Source organism: Panicum hallii, chromosome 4 (assembly GCF_002211085.1).
Source record: "Panicum hallii strain FIL2 chromosome 4, PHallii_v3.1, whole genome shotgun sequence".
Lineage (NCBI taxonomy): Eukaryota > Viridiplantae > Streptophyta > Magnoliopsida > Poales > Poaceae > Panicum > Panicum hallii.
The window spans coordinates 365,150-386,326 of record NC_038045.1 but is presented as its reverse complement, the minus strand read 5'-3'; the positions used below and the strand labels follow the sequence as shown (position 1 = coordinate 386,326).

General features: G+C 44.6%; 3 protein-coding genes across 6 annotated transcripts; 1 reads left to right on the top strand and 2 right to left on the bottom strand.

Annotated features, from left to right (window-relative positions):
* The first annotated feature begins 6,137 nt into the window (after nucleotides 1-6,137).
* LOC112889320 (catalase isozyme B) lies at nucleotides 6,138-10,083 on the top strand. Its single transcript, XM_025955890.1, has 8 exons — nucleotides 6,138-6,335; nucleotides 6,433-6,529; nucleotides 7,458-7,735; nucleotides 8,250-9,026; nucleotides 9,161-9,250; nucleotides 9,416-9,483; nucleotides 9,581-9,674; nucleotides 9,793-10,083. The coding sequence occupies exons 1-8, from the start codon at nucleotides 6,321-6,323 to the stop codon at nucleotides 9,850-9,852; spliced, it is 1,479 nt and encodes a 492-aa protein (XP_025811675.1). The 5' UTR covers nucleotides 6,138-6,320; the 3' UTR covers nucleotides 9,853-10,083.
* A 137-nt stretch (nucleotides 10,084-10,220) lies between these two features.
* LOC112889319 (probable galacturonosyltransferase 3) lies at nucleotides 10,221-16,233 on the bottom strand. Of its 3 annotated transcripts, XM_025955888.1 has the most exons (9): nucleotides 15,950-16,233; nucleotides 15,752-15,816; nucleotides 15,622-15,667; nucleotides 15,358-15,525; nucleotides 15,174-15,284; nucleotides 14,593-14,927; nucleotides 13,528-14,500; nucleotides 13,108-13,389; nucleotides 10,221-12,076 (listed from the first exon to the last, which is right to left on the bottom strand). In XM_025955888.1, exons 1-8 carry the CDS (start codon nucleotides 16,079-16,081, stop codon nucleotides 13,111-13,113), a joined length of 2,109 nt encoding a protein of 702 aa, XP_025811673.1. In that variant the 5' UTR covers nucleotides 16,082-16,233; the 3' UTR covers nucleotides 10,221-12,076; nucleotides 13,108-13,110. The 3 variants fall into 3 exon arrangements, with proteins under 3 accessions (XP_025811673.1, XP_025811672.1, XP_025811674.1); XM_025955887.1 differs by lacking the exon at nucleotides 10,221-12,076 and having other exon boundaries at nucleotides 12,846-13,389; XM_025955889.1 differs by lacking the exon at nucleotides 10,221-12,076 and having other exon boundaries at nucleotides 12,846-13,389; nucleotides 15,379-15,525.
* Nucleotides 16,234-17,394: 1,161 nt separating this feature from the next.
* Nucleotides 17,395-21,177, bottom strand: LOC112889321 (probable serine/threonine-protein kinase PIX13). 2 transcript variants are annotated; one of them, XM_025955892.1, is made up of 6 exons: nucleotides 20,785-21,177; nucleotides 19,603-19,957; nucleotides 18,888-19,023; nucleotides 18,332-18,474; nucleotides 18,123-18,246; nucleotides 17,395-18,013 (listed from the first exon to the last, which is right to left on the bottom strand). In XM_025955892.1, exons 2-6 carry the CDS (start codon nucleotides 19,948-19,950, stop codon nucleotides 17,607-17,609), a joined length of 1,158 nt encoding a protein of 385 aa, XP_025811677.1. In that variant the 5' UTR covers nucleotides 19,951-19,957; nucleotides 20,785-21,177; the 3' UTR covers nucleotides 17,395-17,606. The 2 variants fall into 2 exon arrangements, with proteins under 2 accessions (XP_025811677.1, XP_025811676.1); XM_025955891.1 differs by having other exon boundaries at nucleotides 19,603-19,952.

Genomic DNA, 21,177 nt, shown 5'->3' with positions numbered 1-21,177 from the left:
TCCATATCTATACCTATATTATATTATTTCTAAAGCACGAAACTAATCCTTTCTGCCTTCCTGTACCGACTGGGGAAGCCGGGAACAGGATTGAGCAACGGGTACTGGCGGGCGGCGGTCCATCCTAACGGACAGGAATGGCGCGTCATGCATGGCGACCGTATGGAGTCGCCTCCACCGCCAGCAAATGTTGAATAAGCACTGGCTTGTTGAGGTTGACGGAGGCAAGGGCATGGTTGGAGGAGATGAGGAAGCGGGGCTCCCCATAGCTCGGTGAGGAGCTGCAGCTACAGCCGCCTTGGCCGCCTCGACGTCCGCACGCGCACACCGCAGAGTAAAATGGTCCTTTTCGCCTCCGCCTCCTCTGAACTGCTGCTGCAAGGTGCCGTTTCCCAACGTGCTAGCCTTGGTCTGCTCCAGCACGCGTCGTGCACAGTCGTCTTCGTGTTGTGGATTGGATGGTAGCAGAGAGAGATTGGTGAGAGAAGCTATAGCTTGTTGTGCTTCTCGTGGAGAACAACCAAGGGAACAAAGGAAGAGAGGAGTGGCGGCGGCTGACCAGCCACCGCGTTTTTATTTTGACGAGGGTTCATCTCGATTCTCGACCGTCTATCTCGATCCAGCGCCCAAGGATGTGGAGGGTAGGGTTAAAATCAAATTCTAGGCTGTCAAAACAAAGCAATAGAATTTGATTTTACTGTAGCAGCAACGAACATCGATCGAGCTACCACCCGTGATATAATTCACCGGTATTTTATTCTCGTTTGAAGACATTTCATGCCGCCATGCCTTACTACGTAGTGAACGGAAATTATGCAGTTTATTTTTCAAGAGAGTAAATATTCACCCTAGAGTAGACACACTGCAAGGAAAAAGAGAATAGAACATTTCCATTTGTTTGATATTTTCAATCCACGCCTGGGCCTCTATTAGGCCTTCGCACCGTCGGTCGGGCTTAAGCATTTAATAAGTGGGCTGCTGGTTGCGTGTGATATGATAAGTGGGCTGGGTACGTAGCGGGAAAGGGGCGTCGGAGTCACACGCATGACTAGCAGGTGTCATACAATTATATTTTTAAAAATTATATATTTAATGTAACATCCTAATGTAAATTTCCAAAATTTATAATGGATTTAATTTGGCTCCATTAATTTTCTAAAGATTTATTGTGCTTAGTTTGCATTTAACCTAATTAAATTATACAAAGAATTAAAATTTATTTTAGGAACAACATGATTGTGCATTCATGCTGGTGCATATATTTTATTGGAATGAGTGCACAGGATTTGAATTCAAAAGTTCATTTGAATTCAAATAGATTTGAGTTTCAAAAGGATTAGAAAAGAAAAAGGAAAGGAAATTGGAGAAGTCAGTTCAGCCCGGGCAGCCCAACCTGGCTCCTCTCTTCCCCTTGGGCCGGCCCTTCCCCGCGCAGGCCCATTCCCTCCCTCTCTCTTTCTTCCCCCACTCACCCAGCCTCCTTTCCCTGCGGCCCACTCCCTTCTTTTTCTCCCACACGCGGCCGGCATTTCTCTTTCCCGCAGTCCACCTCCTCCTCCACTTCTCGCTCGGCCCACCTACGCCCGAGGCCCAGCTCGCCCGCCCTCCGCTCCGAGTCGCCCGCTGACGCTCCGGGCCCGCTAGTTAGCTTCTTCTCCTTCCCCTCCGCATCGCCCACGCAGCGCTGCCGCCGAGATTGCCGCGCCGGCCACGCCTAGGCCCGCACGCCAAGGATGCCGCCGCCCTATAAATAGGATCCCCGACCCCTGCACCCTCATCCCTCCACCTCGTGGCCGCCGTCCCAAACCCTAACGCCCCTGCCAGCTTACCTCCACGGCGCCGTGATCCTGTTCCCCGTGGGCCGGGCGCCCTGCTGCGCTACACCCCACCAGAGCCACCGCGGGAGCCCCGTCTCGTGCCCAGGATCGACTCCGAGCCCCCTGACCTCGGCCTTTGCCTTTGCGCACGCCGGAATTGAGCCTGGACGCCGTCTCGGGTGAGTTCGCCGCCGTGGCAATTGGCCGCCGTCGGTGCCGCTCCGGCCAGGCTGACCCCTCCATTGGCTTTGAAGGGACCCCACACGCCTACCCGTGGAGCTCAGGAACCCGGAGCAGGCTGCATCGATCTCGTCCCCGACCTCCGCTCGTATGCCGCGCAGGACTTTGACGCCGACGTCCTGCACGGCTGCCCTGCCCGGACCCGAGCCTCGGTGAGCATCTCCTCACCCCGCTCTTCCTATTGCGCTAGAAATTGTGGCCCTTAGTCCCCCACAACGGCGTAACCACGGCACGCCGGCGACCCAGTGCCGCCACCGCCGTGGTGAGCCCCGACCGGACCCTAATCCGCCGCCCAGAGTGTCCAGGTGAGTTCACGGTGTCGTGCTCTACCTTCCGGGGCCAGACCTTGTCCAAAACCAAGCCCGGACGGCCGAGATCGGCCAACGCCGGCGAACTTCCGCCGCGGGAGCAGCATCTCCGGCGACCCCCGCCGCCGGCCGCAGCCCGATCTCCCCTGGACGTCCGATCCGGAGTGGACGGCTGAGATTAGATTGTACCAGAGCGAGTCAGAACCGCCAGATCTAGATCCAACTGTCCTGATTGGAGGATACCGGTTCGGCCTCATTTCTAATCCGGATCGTCAGATCCAGATCCGACGGCCGATATCCTTAGATACCCCTTCGCCCCGGCACTTTTGTTGAAGAGCCCCTAGGTTTATTTGAAACCAACCCGCGGTCCAGCGCAGTTCGAAAGTATTTGCAGATCAGCCCAGTTTTTAGCGTTTAGGCCCCTGAAGTCTTTAGAAATAGAACCCGCAATCCAACCCTGGTAGTTTTGCGTGTTAGACCCTGCATCTAGGGTTTAATTAGGTTTAAGCCCTCGATTTTTGCGCAGAAACCCCTAGAATCTTCTGTTTTCTTACAGAAAGGTCCCTAGACCCTGTTTTAGCCGTAGATTTTGCGTCTTAGCTCCGTTTTAGGTGGTTTTCGCGCTCACGCGATCGTTGTGACGCGTAGAATAGTTTTAGCTTAGTTTTGTGTGCTGTTTATTTGTATTGTCGTACTGTTTCTTATCTTTTGCCATTGTTTGCATGTATATGTCTGTGTGGACCATGTTTTGGCGTTGCGATCGTGAGTAGACGTTGAGCCACCGGAAGAGTACCAGGAGGTACCTTCTTCAGAGCCCTTTGAGCAGTAGCAGGAGAACTTTGAGGAAGGCAAGTATAACAGGAACATCCTATCACTTTTAAATACAATTTTATACTGCATTTTAATACTGTGTGCCTATAAGGATTTCCTAGCCACTTGTATCCTTTAGATATAAACACCTTGGGTTGCATTTGGTTAGTTGTGCTAGGTGCTGCGCTCTCATACATTTGGTATTTTTTAATTAATTTGATTAATGATATATGCAATTTGATTATGAGAGTGGCCCTTTGTGCTGTGTGCTTGAGCGGCTCACGTCTCGTTAAAAGATGTTTATTAGAAATATGATTTAGGGGGCCAGCATGGTGCTTAGTGCTTGGTTGGCCACTCTCCATAAGGACCGGTTCATAGAGCGACAACCTGGGACAACCGCGCAACCACGAGACTGGAATGGGACGGTCTTGACTTACTAATTAGGGCATTTTGGTTTGGGAGTAACTTACCTGCGGGGCAAGAGGGGTGGTAAGCTTCAATGGTCCCTGCTCCTCCGGCTTGGTCTGTGCTGTGTGCTTGTACCCCCGTGAGGTGGGCCCCGTCGTCGCTGATTCAGAAATCTTAGCGGTTACACCTTACTAACGTGATCCTTTGTAACGGTCTCATAGCGTGCTTGCTAGTCATCTCACCTAAGGAAGTGTGATGAACAACTAGCGTAGCTCACGACTTGTGGGTAAAGTTGTGCGACCTCTCGAGAGTGTAAAACTGGTATACTAGCCGTGCTCACGGTTATGAGCGGCCCAGATCCTCCGTCTGATTAGTGGGGTTTAACTTTGGTGGTTTGGCTTGGTCTTCAGTAGACTCATAATTAATTTTGATTAATTATTATGTAACTTGGGTTATGGTAATTCATCCACTTGTAGTAAATAGCTTTAATAAAGTTTGCCAAAACTAAAAACTAATGCAATTGAGTCAGCTAACCGTAAAGCCTCATAACTCGTGTTATACTTGTTGAGTACCAGTTGTGTACTCACACTTGCCTTCTCTACTCTTCTGTTCTCTTTGGGATATCTTCGACCGCTGCTCAGTACCAGGCGACGTGGAGGAATACATCAGCGGACTTGACGATTTCTAGGCGTTGTCTCCCAGCCGACGTCCCTGTGGCGTCCTGTTCTTCGTGTATTTATTTTACGCTTCCGCACTTCTTGAACTGATTCTTGATTCAGTTGTAATAAAGATATTCATTTACGATTTATACGCATTTATTACGAGATATGTGTTGTGATATCTTAATAATTCTGTTGTATATATGCGTGACTTGATCCTGGCGCATATACGATTGCTCAGTTTATGTTCTTATAAATCGGATATGACATTTAAATCAAAATCCGACTGTACTATTGTATTCCTTGCAACGAAATCTTCAAAACAAAATCATACTTGGATGATTTTTTGTGGTATACTTTTTTAACGCGGAACCTGCTGGAACAATGGTTTCACCAACATAAAAAAATATTCTACCTTATACGATGGGTTTACACGCGTGACTTCTAATACTTCCGAAAGAAAGGAGGGAATTCGTGGTCAGGCCTAGCTAAATCTGTTCCACATCCGTACGTGCCGGACTTTACTAGTTGAGCTATTTCTTTTTTGTGGGGATTACCCGTCGATTTTTTTTACTCATTCTTTTTTCCCGGTAGAAATTTGGCACACAGTAGAAACAGTGTTTGGCACACAGTAAAAATAAAATTGTAAAGAACCTCCACTTCTCTCCTCTATTTCTTTTTCTTAAAGAAGAACGATATGGTATGCTAGAAATGATTCCATACGAGTATAGCTAGGTATTAAAAAATAAAAATTAATACACGAGGGCAGCACAGTTGCTGGGAATTTTATATCGCGAGGCATGTACCGACCGGATAAAGTTTGATTGATCCAGCGGCTGTTTAGATTGCAAATTTTTACAACTGGACATACTGTAGCGCTTTCATTTGTATTTGACAAATTTTATCTAATTATGGACTAACTAGACTAAAAAGATTCGTCTCGTGATGTACAATTAAACTGTGCAATTAGTTATTTTTTTACATATATTTACTGCTCCATACATGTGTCCCAAAATTGATGTGATGGAGAGAGAACGTAAAAGGTTGGAATTTGGAGGGGAACTAAACAAGATCCTACCCTAGTCTGTGTGAGGGCGAACCCGGCCATACAATGACGCAGATCGTTGTCACGGAGCTGAGCTAGCCGATCCAAGCACACACTTCAAAAAAGAAAGAAAAAGAGGTAGCTGATCCAAAACCGAAAGTCCAAACAGAACACGAAATGTCCCATGCCATAGAGATCCTATGTCACCATCAGCAAGGAGCTCCGATCGATATGATCCGCCTGCATGTCCTATGTCACCACGTCGTGTGACCGTACTTTCTGCAATTTGATTGTCTTTTTTTCAAAAAAATTATATTTGGATCCCGTGCTATGTAAACTCAACTTTGAATACTCCCCTTACATGACAGGGGGTAAACACCTCGGCGCCATGAATCACAACGCCGAGATGTTTTAGTTCAGCTCCGTGACTTATGGTGCCGACCTTCAGAGTCCAAAGATGAATTTATATCACCCAGAAAATTTAAATATGAAAATTTTTCAGAAAAAGAACCAAACTGTAAAAAATTCTTGTGCCGGATGCCGCCTCGATCACGTCAGGTGGAGAAATATATAAATAAATATAATGAAATTGAAGGAATTTCTCGCTCCATCTATTTCTATTTGTATGCATATATATATATACACATATATATAGCATTACTTCTTGTCTTGACTCGTAACAACTCTCGCAAAAAAAACAGATTTCTCAATAAAATTGAAAAGAAGAAAAAAAAGTAAAATAGTTCGTGGTATGCACAAGGCGCCCTCTCTGTGCCTGGAAGTGGGCCCTTCCGCCGACCAGCTGAAATAGTAAACAACTCCAGGTGGACGGGGAGGCGAATCGTGAGCGAGCGGAGCACGAAACCGTCCTCCTCGCTTCCTCCTGCCATTATTATTTCTCCTCCTGCATTGCTTCCTTCCTCCCCTGGCCACTCCTCGTCCTTATCGTCAACCACCATTGCTCCTTTCCCCCAAGCAACACAACTCCCGGCCTCCCGGGCCCAATCCCGCCGCGAGCCCCGCCCAGCCAGCCATGGATCCGTACAAGGTCAGTCCTGCCTTTCAGCCATCTCCTGCCCTCCCTCCTGGATCCTCGATCTTGATGCGCGCCCATCTGATCGGGTTTCCCCTCTTGGTTCTTGCAGCACCGCCCGTCCAGCGGGAACAACTCCAGCTTCTGGACCACCAACTCCGGCGCCCCCGTCTGGAACAACAACTCCGCCCTCACCGTCGGCCAGCGAGGTCGGGGCACACTGACTCTTCCTCTGTCGCTTCTGCCTTTGCTTTCCTGATTTCTCTCTTTTTTCCCCTTATGTGAACCTGCGTTTAGCATACGTGCCTCATGTGGGTGAGCTTAGAATCACGCGGATACGCGGTCGCGCTGCAATGATCTGGGGCAGCCCTGGGGAATCAGAGGCTTTTTGGTTGTTTCTCCTCCTCATCACAGGACCACTGGGCTGTGCAACCTCGACTCTAACAGCACCAGACGTGTCCGATTGTGCCTTGCTAGTTGCTATGCTCATCCAAAGTTTGCACCTTGATGCTATTTTCACTTATTCTGTGTGTAATCTTGCTGTACCCTATGGATTGACTAGCCTGTTTCTATCCTGCAATTCTGTAAAGGTCGCATTCCTTGATCAACTCTAAGGCGAAAAACCTTATGTTTCGGCCTTTTGTCTTGATATTTTCGTCAGTTGCTGTCATACTATTTATTTTTCTTAAGGGAAAGAAAGTGCCTTTCAGATACAATATGCCATCATTCAGTCATACTGATAAATCTAACTTGATGAGCAATTTCATGATAGTAAAGTGGGGGGGTAATCACCATAGCTGATTGTTACTGACCTGGTACATCTACCTTTGATGATTACCTGGGTAAGGCTGAATTACTACCAGAAGAACATATCCCTGTTTTCCTATGACCTTGAAAGTGATTGGAACTCAAGTTTGGTTATTCTAAATGTCATCGTCACAGAAAGTACCACAGCAATTACAGGATATATGTGCACCTATTATAGCCAATATGTTCCTATCAGTGATGCCGAAAAAAAAACCCTGGCAACTTCTTTTTTTAGGAGTATTTTTTGGTCTACCAGCAGCACTTGTGTTTTGGCATTATTACCTACCATTGCTCATTCATGGCTTGACATGATGTATTCTTCTTTGTCAGGACCCATCCTCCTTGAGGACTACCATCTGATTGAAAAGCTTGCTCAGTTCGACAGGGAACGTATCCCTGAACGGGTAGTTCATGCACGGGGAGCCAGTGCCAAGGGTTTCTTTGAAGTAACACACGATGTTTCTCACCTTACATGTGCTGATTTTCTCCGGGCTCCTGGGGTTCAGACCCCTGTTATTGTTCGGTTCTCCACAGTTGTGCATGAGCGTGGAAGCCCTGAGACCTTGAGGGATCCACGTGGTTTTGCTGTCAAGTTCTACACCAGAGAGGTACTGATGACAAATCTTAACTTGCTTCCCTGAAAATGAGTATCTATTTTAACTGCTCTGTTTGTTGTTATGATTTGGACATGAACTTCTTCAAAAACTACTGCAAGTTCTGCGACACGTTTTGGCCAATATGTTTGTCTATATATTCCTAATGCATTCATCAAAAACTGTAGTAACAATTTTTACAATAGCATTGGAGCTATAACAACTTGAATTGTGCTTTATCCCCTTGAATAGTGTCCTTGCCATGAGCTGCTAATGATATCTTAGATCCAACCACTCATTGTTTTTCTCAGTTGAATGGCTGAGTACCCCCTCCCCCTTTTCAAACCTGTGGGCCTATGCAATTGATTGTTCACCTTGTCAATGGGAGTTTAGGATATTCTTTGATGGAGACATGCTGCTGACCTATTTCTATGCTGTTCATTAACTTTCTCCCAGTTGCTGACACCTTATATTGACCTTTTTATATCCAAGGGATAGTTCTTGATGGATTTCGTCATGCTGTTTTCAGGGTAACTTTGACCTTGTGGGTAACAACATGCCTGTCTTTTTCATCCGAGATGGGATGAAATTCCCTGACATGGTTCATGCTTTCAAGCCAAACCCAAAGACCAATTTGCAGGAGAACTGGAGAATAGTAGACTTCTTCTCACACCACCCAGAGAGCATGCACATGTTCACCTTCCTCTTCGATGATGTTGGCATCCCACTCAACTACAGGCACATGGAGGGTTTTGGTGTGAACACCTACACCTTGATCAACAGGGATGGAAAGCCTCACCTTGTCAAATTCCATTGGAAGCCTACTTGTGGTGTGAAATGCTTGTTGGATGATGAAGCTGTTACTGTTGGAGGCACCTGCCACAGCCATGCCACAAAGGATCTATATGATTCTATTGCAGCGGGGAATTACCCAGAATGGAAGCTTTACATTCAAACCATTGATCCTGACCATGAGGATAAATTTGATTTTGACCCACTTGATGTCACCAAGACCTGGCCAGAGGATATCATCCCACTGCAGCCTGTTGGACGGATGGTCCTGAACAAGAACATCGATAACTTCTTTGCAGAAAATGAACAGATTGCTTTCTGCCCAGCTATCATTGTCCCTGGAATCCACTATTCTGACGATAAGCTACTTCAGACGAGAATTTTCTCCTACGCTGACACCCAAAGGCACCGCCTTGGTCCAAACTATCTGATGCTTCCTGTGAATGCACCAAAATGTGCTCACCACAACAACCACCATGATGGCTTCATGAACTTCATGCACAGGGATGAAGAGGTACTTTGTTCTTTGGCGTTTTTACCTCCTTTAGCATGCCGGTCTGTTGCGTCCATTATACAGTATTTCCAGCCATTGACATAAATAAAATGAAATCTCATTTGCACGTATATCTAATTTCCTTGCTTTTTCAGGTGAACTACTTCCCATCGAGGTTTGATTCAGTCCGTCATGCTGAGAAGGTTCCTATCCCTCCCCGTGTTCTGACAGGCTGCCGTGAGAAGGTGAGTATACTTTAATTATATTGGTACCATTATGTTCCAATATGCTCTGGTGGTTACATTGTGCTTAGGATAGCTTTGATCTACTGCATAATGGTGAGTGTGGATAACCGTTGGAAAAGTCGTCATTGAGCTAATCTCTAATCTGGTAATGTTGGGGGTCTGCAGTGCATTATCCATAAGGAGAACAACTTCAAGCAGGCTGGTGAGAGATACCGATCCTTTGACCCTGCAAGGTTTGCCCTCCCACCTGAGTTTAATTGCTTTTGAGGCATGGGATGGGTTTGAGCTGTTGTTTGGCTAATTAAAGTGTTTTGGTGTGGAAACACACAGGCAAGACCGGTTCATCCAGCGGGTGGTTGACGCTCTCTCAGATCCTCGTGTTACCCATGAGCATCGTAGCATTTGGATCTCCTATTGGTCTCAGGTATTTGTTTTTGTTGGTTTTGGTGAAATGCACACCATTTGGGCCATGTACAACTGTGCATATCCTTATCTTTTGATCTTGGTGCTGAAACCTGAGTATATTTACCCCTGTGTTGCAGTGCGATGCATCCCTCGGCCAGAAGCTGGCATCTAGGCTCAACCTGAAGCCGAACATGTAGATTGACAAGGACGAAATCGTGCACAGACAAGGCGCACCCGGGGTGGATACAGCATGAAGTGTGTGATGTTGGGAATGGTTGTAACATTGAATAAAGAGTAATGGACGTGATAGTAGTACGTATCCTGAGGTGTGAACCAGTGGTTGTTATCCTATCCAGGAACTTTGCCCTGCTTCATCTTTGCAAGAAAGACATACAGTACAATAAAGAAGAATGTGGTGGATTATAACAGCAGTGTGGTGTTGTGGTTGTTTTGGCTTCGTTGTTGCGTTGCAGGATGCTCGGCACCTAAAAGGAAGAGATACAGTAATGAATTTACCATAGGTATACTTGAGTTTGCATCAATAATAGACCCTGCCTGTAGACTTTCATGGCTATTAGGTACCGTATGTGCTTGATACGCGTGTCAGCTTAGATAGATAGATGACTTTGGACGAGCTGTAAGGATCTGTGCTAACCATAACCTTGGCGAATTGCTGACGTATTTGTTGCCTCCTGTCGTCGGCTGACTCAGAAGTTTGCATCTTTATATGATTTTCATCAATTCTCAGCGAGTAGATTTTCTGTCTATACAAAATGAAAAAGGGTTTGGTTTTCCTATATTCAACTCAGCACGGTCTTTACTTTGACAGTGATTGGATGTCAAGCTTGGTTGTTCCAAATGTCATGATCACAGAAGGTACCAATCCTATCGCTAGAATTCGTTTTAATGGACGGAAATTCGTTACATGGAAGCATACCTTCCATGCTGAAGAATATAAAAGGCCTCACTCTATTGAATTTGACAGACAACAAACTGAAGGGCAGCATCCCAGGGAACCTAGGTAGCATTGTCAACTTGCATGAGTTGCACCTTGCCCCCAATAATTTATCAGGACCAATCCCAGAACTCCTAGGTAATTCAACATAGCTGCTACGCCTTGATCTATCCTTCAATAATTTACAAGGTGAAGTACCAAAAGAAGGGGTTTTCAAGAATCTAACTGGGCTATCAATAGTTGGAAACAATGAGTAATGTGGTGGAATACCACAGCTCCATCTACCTTCTACCACAATGTCCAGACTCTCCTGCAAGGAAAAATAAGAATGCCATGTCACTGTCTCTTAGGATAGAAGTGCCTAAAACAGGAGCTATCCTGGTTTTATTCTCTGGGCTTGCTTTAGCTGCATTTCTTTGCAGAAGGTCTTAAGGCGGCAGTGAAGAAATCACAACTGTCATCTCCTCATAAGATGCAATACTCAAAGCAACCCATGGATTCTCAGATACCAATCGGGGAAGGGAAGATATGGTACAGTACAGAGGTACTGTACAAAATCATGGTGTTCCTGTGGCTGTCAAGGTATTTAATCTTAAGCAACCAGGATTGCACAAAAGTTTCCAGGCTGGATGTGAAGCACTGTGAAGGGTGAGGCACCGATGCCTTGTAAAGGTCATCACATCCTGTGCAACAACCACCAAGGTCAAGACTTCAGAGTACTAGTCTTCGACTTCATGCCTAATGGAAGCTTTGGATAGCTGGATCCACTCAGATACTGAAAGCCAAGTGGAAATGGAGCACTCACCTTGGAACAGAGGTTAGATATTACTGTTGACATTGAAGCTGTAGACTACCTTCATAATGGTTGCCAGACATCAATCATCCACTGCGATCTCAAGCCCAGCAACATTCTTCTTACTCAGGACATGAGCGCTTGTGTTGGAGATCTTGTCACTGCTAGAATTCTAAATGGAGCTGCAAGAAAAACTTCTTAAATTCAAATAGCACCATCAGAATAAGAGGCTCCATAGGATATGTTGCCCCAGGTAACTTCAATATGCTTCTCTATCTGCTTTACATTATTAGATTCAATTAGCTGTATGTTTGTTAAACAAGTTTTGCACATACTTATTTATGCTCCAAATTGTTCTAATCTATTTTAGAATATGGAGAAGGGCTTGCAGTATACAGTCTCGGCATTACTTTAATTGAGATGTTTATAGGAAGAAGCCCAACAGATGATATGTTCAGAGATGGGTTAAGCCTACATTACTTTGCCAAGGCTGCTCTTCCTGATAAGGTCATGGAAATAGCAGATTCCAGAATCTGGCTTCATGATGAAGCAAACAAGAGAAATGCTACAAGAGATATAACCAGAACGAAGGAATGTTTGGCTGCCATCATCCAGCTTGGTGTGCTGTGCTCAAAGCAATCGCCTAGAGAGCGGTTGTTAATAAGTGATGCCGCTGTTGAAATGAGTAATATCAGAAATACATACCTCAGTACTCAGTCATATCAGAAATACATACCTCAGTACTCAGTCATGCCGTGTCATGTCAAATGAAGAGTAATCACCATATAGTGAGTATTATGTTACTACTAATTGGACTATTGAACTTTGCAGTATTTTTGGTTGTTTTCTTTGTGTGCTGCAAATTTATCAATCAGCATTGTATCTTCCATTGTGACTCATCATTTCTGACAATATATTTGTGTTTCTTAAGTCATAAATAAGAATAAGAATAAGAAAGTCACGCCAGTATCTTTTAGAATAGCAGTGCCTACAACAGGACACATGAGCTATCCTGGTCTTAATTTCAGGGCTTGCATTAGCTATATTTACAGAAGGTCCAAGGCAGAGATGAAGACAGAACAGCTGCCCTCAGTTCACTGAGATAGATCTTCCAATGGTTCCATACAATCATTCAAACAAACAGATGGTTTCTTAGAATCCACTTTTCTAGGAAAATGGAAAATAAAGTACCATATAGAGAGGCATTATACCATTAGCAATACCATTTTCAGTGTCATCTACAGTATAAATGAGACTAACAACATATGTTCACTGCTAGTCTATTTTAGTCAACTGATCCATAACAAGGCCCTTTTGTTCTAGGCTTTTTGGCACAGTTCTGAGATTGAGAGCTTTGCTTTTCACCCATTTTTTCAACATTCTTAAAATCAGTTCTCCATTATAACTACAGTGTTCACATCGCAGGACATAAGAAGTTGAACTTCTTCATTGATGTGAAGGTTTATTCCTTTTGCAATTCATTCAAGGTACAGCAAATTCTAAAGTGAACAAAAGAACACCTACTTTGTTGCAGGGTATATCACCATGTTCACCAGTTGATACAAGAGTAGACACATTACTATGCAGAAGAATGACAAGATTATGAAGGATAAACTATGTTAGACACACCACTACTCTGTCTAACCATCTCCTAGTGAATAACTTATGCTCCAAAAGGAAAAATAAAACTGGATGAAGATTTACATGTCATTGTTTACTCGCATAGCAATGCTGAACATGCGAGCTGTCAAGATGTACATGCTTGGACCAGTACGGATTGTACTTGGAAATGGCAAGGTCAAGCCAGGGCTTGTAATTCCCGTTGTAATGAACTACCGCAGCATTATCGATCTCAGCAATGTCAACAGCTGGATCATATCCAAGTCCCAAGACATGCCAAGTACGATTCAATGGGTATGTCAGGTTGTAGAAAGTAATTAGTCCCGGAGGCAATGTACCCAGCTTCCACAGCTTGCGATCCTCATTCTGCAACATGATTTCTATTAGTAAGTAAAACAAAAAAATCATTACAATTTATTTCTGTAACATAGCTGTTATAGACAGAAGACACATGATGGTATAAAAAAATACAATCAACAGCAAACTACTTGTTCCAATACTTACCAAATCTTGCCAATAATGGTATATTCCAGTGATATTTCGCTTCCTCCACTCCTTCAGGTCAAAAATGTTCATTCCGAACGCCCACCCACAAGCACGTGGATCGAAGTTCTCTGATATCTTTGGGTGTGAGAAGTTGAGATAAGTGTCAAAGCGATGAAAACTCTCTTTACAGGTTTCAACGGCACCATTTACCATCCCTTTAAGATCAATATCCCATAGGGGCGTCAAATCCTTCTGCACAACAATATCATCATCGAGAAACAGTATCTTTTCAAGCTTCGGGTGTATTTCTGGCATGTAGAACCTTAAATGGTTGAGCATAGACAAATATTTGGGGTTCCTGTACTTTAGATTCTCGTTTCCATCAGAAAGTGATGATGGATCATGTGCTTTGAAGTAATATTCTTTGAGCCGAGCTGACTCAAGTTGCCGCAGAACAGAACAGTACGATGAATTGAGCCACTTGAAATTGTCTATGTTCTCCACATGCACAGTAGCCAGCTGGGGAGGATGAGCAATGAACCACATCTTCATGGCTGCAAAATTAAGTCTATCAGTGACAATGTGGAACACATGCTTCTCTGGTTCATTGGCATTTGTCACAGTTGATCTGACAACTACTGAGGCTGCAAGCACATTATCAGAAAATATAGCATAGTGATAGAGTGACCTATCCTCAAGCTTTGCTTTATTTTCTTCCTCCTTCAAAGCAGCATCATGAAAATGCTCCTTCGTCACACCATCACGAAAATAATAATCGGTAGTCAGCTGCATATGTAGGCAGTGCAAGGGCATGGGGACAGTCTTTGCAGCATGCTGAACCAGGAATGAATTCTGTTTCTTAACTGCATCGATATCTAGTTCCGTAGACTGCAGCATAACACGCAATTTTCTTGATACTTCACTCGAGCTGTACAGAACATCTCTAGCCGAAGAGAGCACATGCCCCATTGCTTTTGCTCTCTCTAAAGCACTGCAGAAATGAGGGGTGATAAGAAACTTAGCCTTCAACACCAAAGTGGAAAAGAGCCAACCTGATTAATTTTCAGAAGTGAAATGAAGTACCTCGAATCGAGTTCGCTATCGATAAGTGCATCCCCAATGGCTGTTTGGCTTTCTTTTATGCACTTCATGAGCAAGGCATACATGTCTGGTTCCTTCTGGGAGATTGCAATAGTGGCATATAACTTGGCCATTATTATCTGATCTTTCATGAGCCTTAGGGTTGAATCTGTATTAGTAAGGCGGAACTCTGGCCTCCATATGTTGTAGCTGCCCCTAACTTTATTATCAAAGTTCCTTGAGCTGTTTATCGCCGCATTTCGCATCTCAAGTTCAACCTTCTTATCCACCTGAAGCAACTCCTGTACCCTCCGCTCCTTTCTTCTACGCCGAAATACCTGCAGAAGCAATAGCAGCACACCAGATCCACTCAGATGGGCAAAATTAACACATCAGAGAGTAAACCAAACAAGAATGCTCATAACATAAATAAATAACCATTTTACTGCATTTCATAATCACTAAATTATCACAACATAAACAGATAACCCATCAAAGAGAAAACCAAAAAAAATTCTCACAACATAAATAGATAATCATTGTACTGCATTTCTAGCCACTACAAACGGGCGAATGAAATTGACCTGTCGCTTTAATTTGATAGGATCAACGCTTTTAGTTGCCAGAGTTTCTGCACTTGAAAGATTGGTGGTTTCTAATCCATTGGCTAGTAGAAGATCCTCAGCAGCCTCTTGCTGGTGCAAGCAGAAGAAACACCCATGAGAGGTACAATAAAGAACAACCTACCAACTTTTCCACACAAACAACATGGTGGTATTCAGCATGTACGGTTCTGGCTATCGGTTGACTATCTCTGGGCAACCATGGGTTCTCCCAGATAGAGGATGACGCCAACTCTCTGGCGGTGACTTTGAACAGCTTGATCCGGCCATACTGGTCGGTGTATGCAATCGTCTTGTCAGCACTACCCACATCCTGCCAACCATTCACTATGCACACTCAATAACCTGGGAAGCAAAGCAATACAGTGCCAATTGAGTATCCTGGGCGTCCAAAATTCAGATAAACAACCTGTGAATTGCCACACCCAGGGCAGTTCTTGGGACGCTGGTGCTCACTGGCAATCCAAAATCGCGAGACAACACCAAAGTTAGAACCTGTAATCACATAGGAATAAAGAAGCAACGGCGATGGACCTTACCCTTGGTGACCGGAGAAGAGCCACTGGGACACCGCCGATCTGGCGGAGGGCACATGGATCACGACCTGCGGGGAAGAAGCGGCCGGAACAATGAGAAAGGAAGAAGCCCTAACTCTGCGCGTTCATAGATGAACCTAACATTTGGCCGTTGCAGTGGACAGTAAGGGGCGAGTGGCAATGGGATGGGCACCGACCAACCTGGAAGGAGATGAAGCAGAGGAAGACGAAGAGGAGGGCGAGGAGACCCGGGCGCCGCCGCAGGGAGAAGGGGGCTCTGGGATACGCTGCCGCAGCCGCCGACGAGGAGGCGGCGGTGGAGGAGGACGCCATGGACGGGGACTGGAGTGATGGGGATATGAATTTTCTTTTTCTTATTTTTTCTTCTTATTAGGGGAGGTGACGAGAGCTGGGAGGATGTTGGTAGGAGGAAGAAGAATGACGAATCTTTTCAAAAAAATTCTATTTTCTGGCCAAAATGGGTTAAGCACTGTCCAGTACTCCTATGTTGGATCGATATTAGGTAGTTCTTGTTGTCGACTGCGATTGAAAACCAAATGATGTAAACTCCTTTTATTATTTTTTCTTTCTTTCTAAGATCATTAAACAAATTATAATTGTCAGAGAAAATATTGTGATTAAATTACAATGGAGTATTATTGTACCCTCGAGCCAGCACTTGCAAGTTTGAAGTTTTTCTTAACGAGCTAGACAAGAGAGATGCTGATTACACTAAAATAAAAATAAAGTTTAGACGGGATGATATGACAAATAGAAAAAAAAAACTACACAACTAGTACAACAGGTCAACAGCCCAAGATCAAAGCGGTACAGTACTCTGCAAGTTTGAGGTCGCGCAAAATTAGCGCTTGGAAGTCTTTATGCACATATTATTGATTCTAGATAGAACAATAGTATGATGTTTCTTGCAACTACTCATATATTCGGATGTAGGCATGGTCATATGCTAGTAATTTGCCAAGGATCAAAAAGTGAGCCCATGTTCAAGTACTCACTTGGGACAGACGTGCCTAACGTTGTTAATTACACATGGTTATGGGTTCAGGATACATAATCCACATGTGTAGCCAATGAGCTTGCTTAGCAGAGATGGTCTTGAAATACACCTCCTTTTTGCCGACTGATGACATATGCAGGTAGGCTTAGTTCCAACCAAGTTACAGCTTTTGACCATCCAGTGGGGAATGATGAATTGGAGGCCTGAACCAGGGCATCAAATCCTTAAGTGCCTCGAAATCATTTTTAAACCCCCCATTATCACCAAAAGTTATTGCTTGTTAGTCTCTAAAGCATCTAGACTATTGTCTTTGTTAGTGGACATCCCACTAGAAACGTCGAAAAGGAATGCTAAAGAGTGCCACGTTGCTTTGGACTATCACATTAGTTTGAAATATCTACAACCAGGAGTAATCTATAAGAGCAAGAATCCAGCATCACCTTTTGCATCAACATTTTCAGCAACTAGTTCCCCCCCCCCCTAATATCAAAGGTTGCTAAAAATCTTTCTGCTAATGATTCAAGTGCTTGCTTTTTCTTCACATTTGACCATAGAAATACAGCACTTCTACAGAACCATGACTAACGGAAAAAAAAAGGATGTGAATGACAATGACTGGATGCTGTTGTAAGTGCAATCTGATGCGATCAACTCAGAAAGTGGTTGAATGTATGCATATGCCAGGTAGGCAGGTACCAAGTCATCGAAAGTGCCACGCTATACTATTACATTGATCATCATGATCGACACAAACTTCGTCATGACAACAAAAAATGTGGTCTACATTTACAATCTCCACATCAGAATCAGTTCATCCTATGCATCCTCATGACCATGCATCTACCTGCCCCTGGAGTTCTTCCTAGCACTGTCACTCCTCGGTGACTGTCCCTGGCCACGACGCGAGGAGCCACTACTCCTGGGCTCCCTCACCCTGCTCTTTATCGACTCGATCTGCTCCAGCGCCTCCACCACTTCCTTCATGGACGGACGGCTCTTCGGGTCACCGTTCAGGCACTTGAGGGTCAGCTGAGCAGCGAGGAGGGCTCCTTTGGAACTGTACTGCCCCTCCAATCCGGGGTCCATCACTTGGCTAAGCTTCCTCCGGTCAGCTAGCAATGGCTTTGCCCAGTTCACCAAGTTCACCTTCTCGCTCACGCGGCTTGGATCCAGCGCCCTCAGGCCAGAGATCATCTCCAGCAGTACAACTCCAAATCCATACACGTCACTTTTCACATACAGGTGGCCTAGCTCATGAAAGATGCAATTAGCTACCATTTAGCGCTTTGAACAGAAAAGGGATAAAATGGTAGACATTTTGAGGGAAACATAAACCCCGATAGAGATAAGACGTACCGGTAGAAACATACTCTGGGGCTGCATAGCCGTAGGTTCCCATGACTCTTGTTGTCACATGAGACTCCTCACCATCTGGACCATGCTTGGCCAATCCGAAATCTGAGAGCTTTGCATTGAAGTGCTGAACATGACATTGATTTAGGCTGATTAAAGTATTGTTCAGGTAACAACAGCTGGTTATCAGTACCGCTGGAAAGAGTATTTACCGAATCTAATAAGATGTTGGAAGCCTTGAAGTCCCTGTAGATGATTTGCCTTTCTGATGAATGAAGAAAAGCAAGGCCACGAGCTGCACCGATGAGAATCTTCAGCCTGAGGCTCCAAGGCAGTGGCTCGTAGACCGCCCCTCCTGGCAATGGTGAATAATCAGTACTAGTAAATAGGATGTTTCATAAAAGAAATCCATGGATGACCCGAAATAGTAAAAGGTACAAACAAGTGCCGCCAACTTTTCAATTTAAATTTCCAAGTTGACTTGACAAGAAAAATTGAAGGCTGAAGCAGCAAGATATCGTACAGCTCTGGCAATTTGGTTGACGTTGACATTCTCCAAAATGCTCGTTAGTTGTATAGCACTATGGACTATGGTGCATGATATATAATAATTTATGAAAATGATTTGTAGATGCAGATAAAGCACCAACATCTGCATAGTGCGCTACCGCAGGCGAAGTTGGCATAAAGAGTGCGCAACAAAGTGACATAAAGAGAATTCTTTCTGGATTTTACTATCATTAGGAAAAGATCTGCTAAAATACTCACTTCGAAACAGGTGGTTCTCCAAGCTCCCCTTTGCCATGAACTCATACACGAGTAGTAGCTCGTTGTCATCCATGCAATATCCCAAGAGTTTGACGAGATTGGGATGTGAAATCCTCCCAAGGAAATTGACTTCAGACTGCAATGGGAACAAACAATTTTTTTTGAGACACAAGCATAGCATCAGAGAGTAGGAAGCCATTTGCCTAAATCAGAAATCCTTCTGTCGTTAAGACTACAAGCAGAAACAAAGTAGAAATAAAAAGTGTGAAACAATTGGTGAGAGAACAGGAGCATGCACTAAGGCCTAACAACTAGAGCATTCTGATTGTAAGTAGAAGAGAGAACAATAAAGGAGTCATTTGAAAAACAAAAATAACCAGAGTACCAGGGATACTTCAGGTTCATTCTCCAAAAAAAAAAGACCAATGCACGAGTTAACAATGCATAGAGAAAGAAAATCAGTGAATGATAGGAACAAATTGAAAAAAGAAAGCAAGCTGTAGTTTTCCACAAACATTCAAGTGACATGAGCTAATCCGCTTATTTTTCTTTTGATGATCTTTAAATAACTACAGAACTATTTTGTAAGCATTCACTGCTTCATTTCCCTATTTCCCTGATAATCAAAACAGAAACCACCTTAAAAATGCAATTAGTTTTTCCAAAAGCATGCATTTAATAATGTAAGAAAACAGCAACTTGAGAACTGCCGTACCTGCCATTGCTCCATTCCCTGCACGCTCTCAGGATTGAGCTTCTTGACAGCAACCACCATACCAGTGGTACTCTTGGACGGGTTCAAGGTCTTCTCATCAACCCATCCCTTGTAAACCTTTCCGAATCCGCCCTCCCCAAGCACCGTCTCGGGCCTGAAGCTCTTGGTGGCACTCTTGAGTTCGGCAAAGGTGTATGTTTTAAGATTTGGAGACTCAAGAATCTGACCATCTTGATAATCATCGTCAACACTAACACCACTAACTGTGGATGGCATGAAGGTGCTGGTACTCAGTGTTGACAGCTTCCCGGTGGTGGCAGAGCTACTAGTCCTCCTCGATGCAGACATTCCTGCACTTGTGATAGGTAATGTGAGGTGAGGTCTTGAGTTAACTGGATAGAAAAGGAGATGTTTGAAATGCTAACTAATTTACCATAGCATCAAAATAACTTAGATGTCGGGGGTTGTTTACGCTCATCAACATTGAGATACAAGGTGAGAAAGCGAATTTTACCATTCGGGTAAAAGGAGGTAATATTCTCCTGGTTTGTACTAACAGAATATATATGGTGCAAGGGCAGAGGCCAGATACCAAGGGTTCTCAAGGACCCGGATAAACATTTTCTGAAGGGGAAAAAAATAGAAGTGGTGCTTTATTCTACAGAAAAGTCAGCGCAATAAGTGGAAACCAACAAATTTAGTTGCAACTGCAAGAATTTATTTAGTTGATACATCAATACGGACAAATATATTGAGAAAGTGCGCCATAAGCTTGATGAGTAACATGACTATGATTATTCCTAGGTTTGTTACGGTATAAAAGAAAAATTTGTGAAAAGAACCCGGTGGTATATAAATAAGACAGTTTTACGCTGTATGCAATCAAGCAAATAAAGGCATGCAAAGTTTCAATTTTGGAAGCATAGGAAATTTATTCTCATCCCACGATGGAATTAGCAACACACTGGTAAAAGAGATACGCTTTGTTGCAGCATGAGCAAGTGGTTATGGAACATTCTAAATCCAGGACTGAAGTTAAAAGGGGCCGGGCCACAGGATAACCGAATTCACCAAACAATAGAACAGAACCACCGGTTGCATTTCAAGGGGAGGAAAGATTGGAGCTTTAAGAGGGAGAAGAGAGTCGGAAATGGCGCTGGCTTGTTGGTGGTTGGCACTTACCAGGAGCAGCCGACGGCGACGGCCTGCTGCCCCGCTGGACGAAGGCATCGATGGCGCTGGCGCAGTTTCCCATGGGGAGAGACACTGGTGAGACTGCAGGCGAGGCAGGCGGCGCCCTCCCCTTCCGCCGACGGGCTCCCTTTCCTGTCCTCCTCTGCTTTATGTTTGTGTAGAAGGAACCCCAAGCGAAGCAAGCGATGGGGAAGAGGAGGGCCTGGCGGAGGCGAAGACGAAGGGCTGGGAGGAAGGATTGAAGGAAGAGGGAGGAAACGACTGCGACTGCAGGTCTGCAACCGCGCGCGGAGTGGATGGAAGGGAGGAGGAAGTTGTTTGCCTTGTTATTAGTACGGCTGCTATGCTTGCTACCCTCGCTCGCTTACTGCAAACCACCGA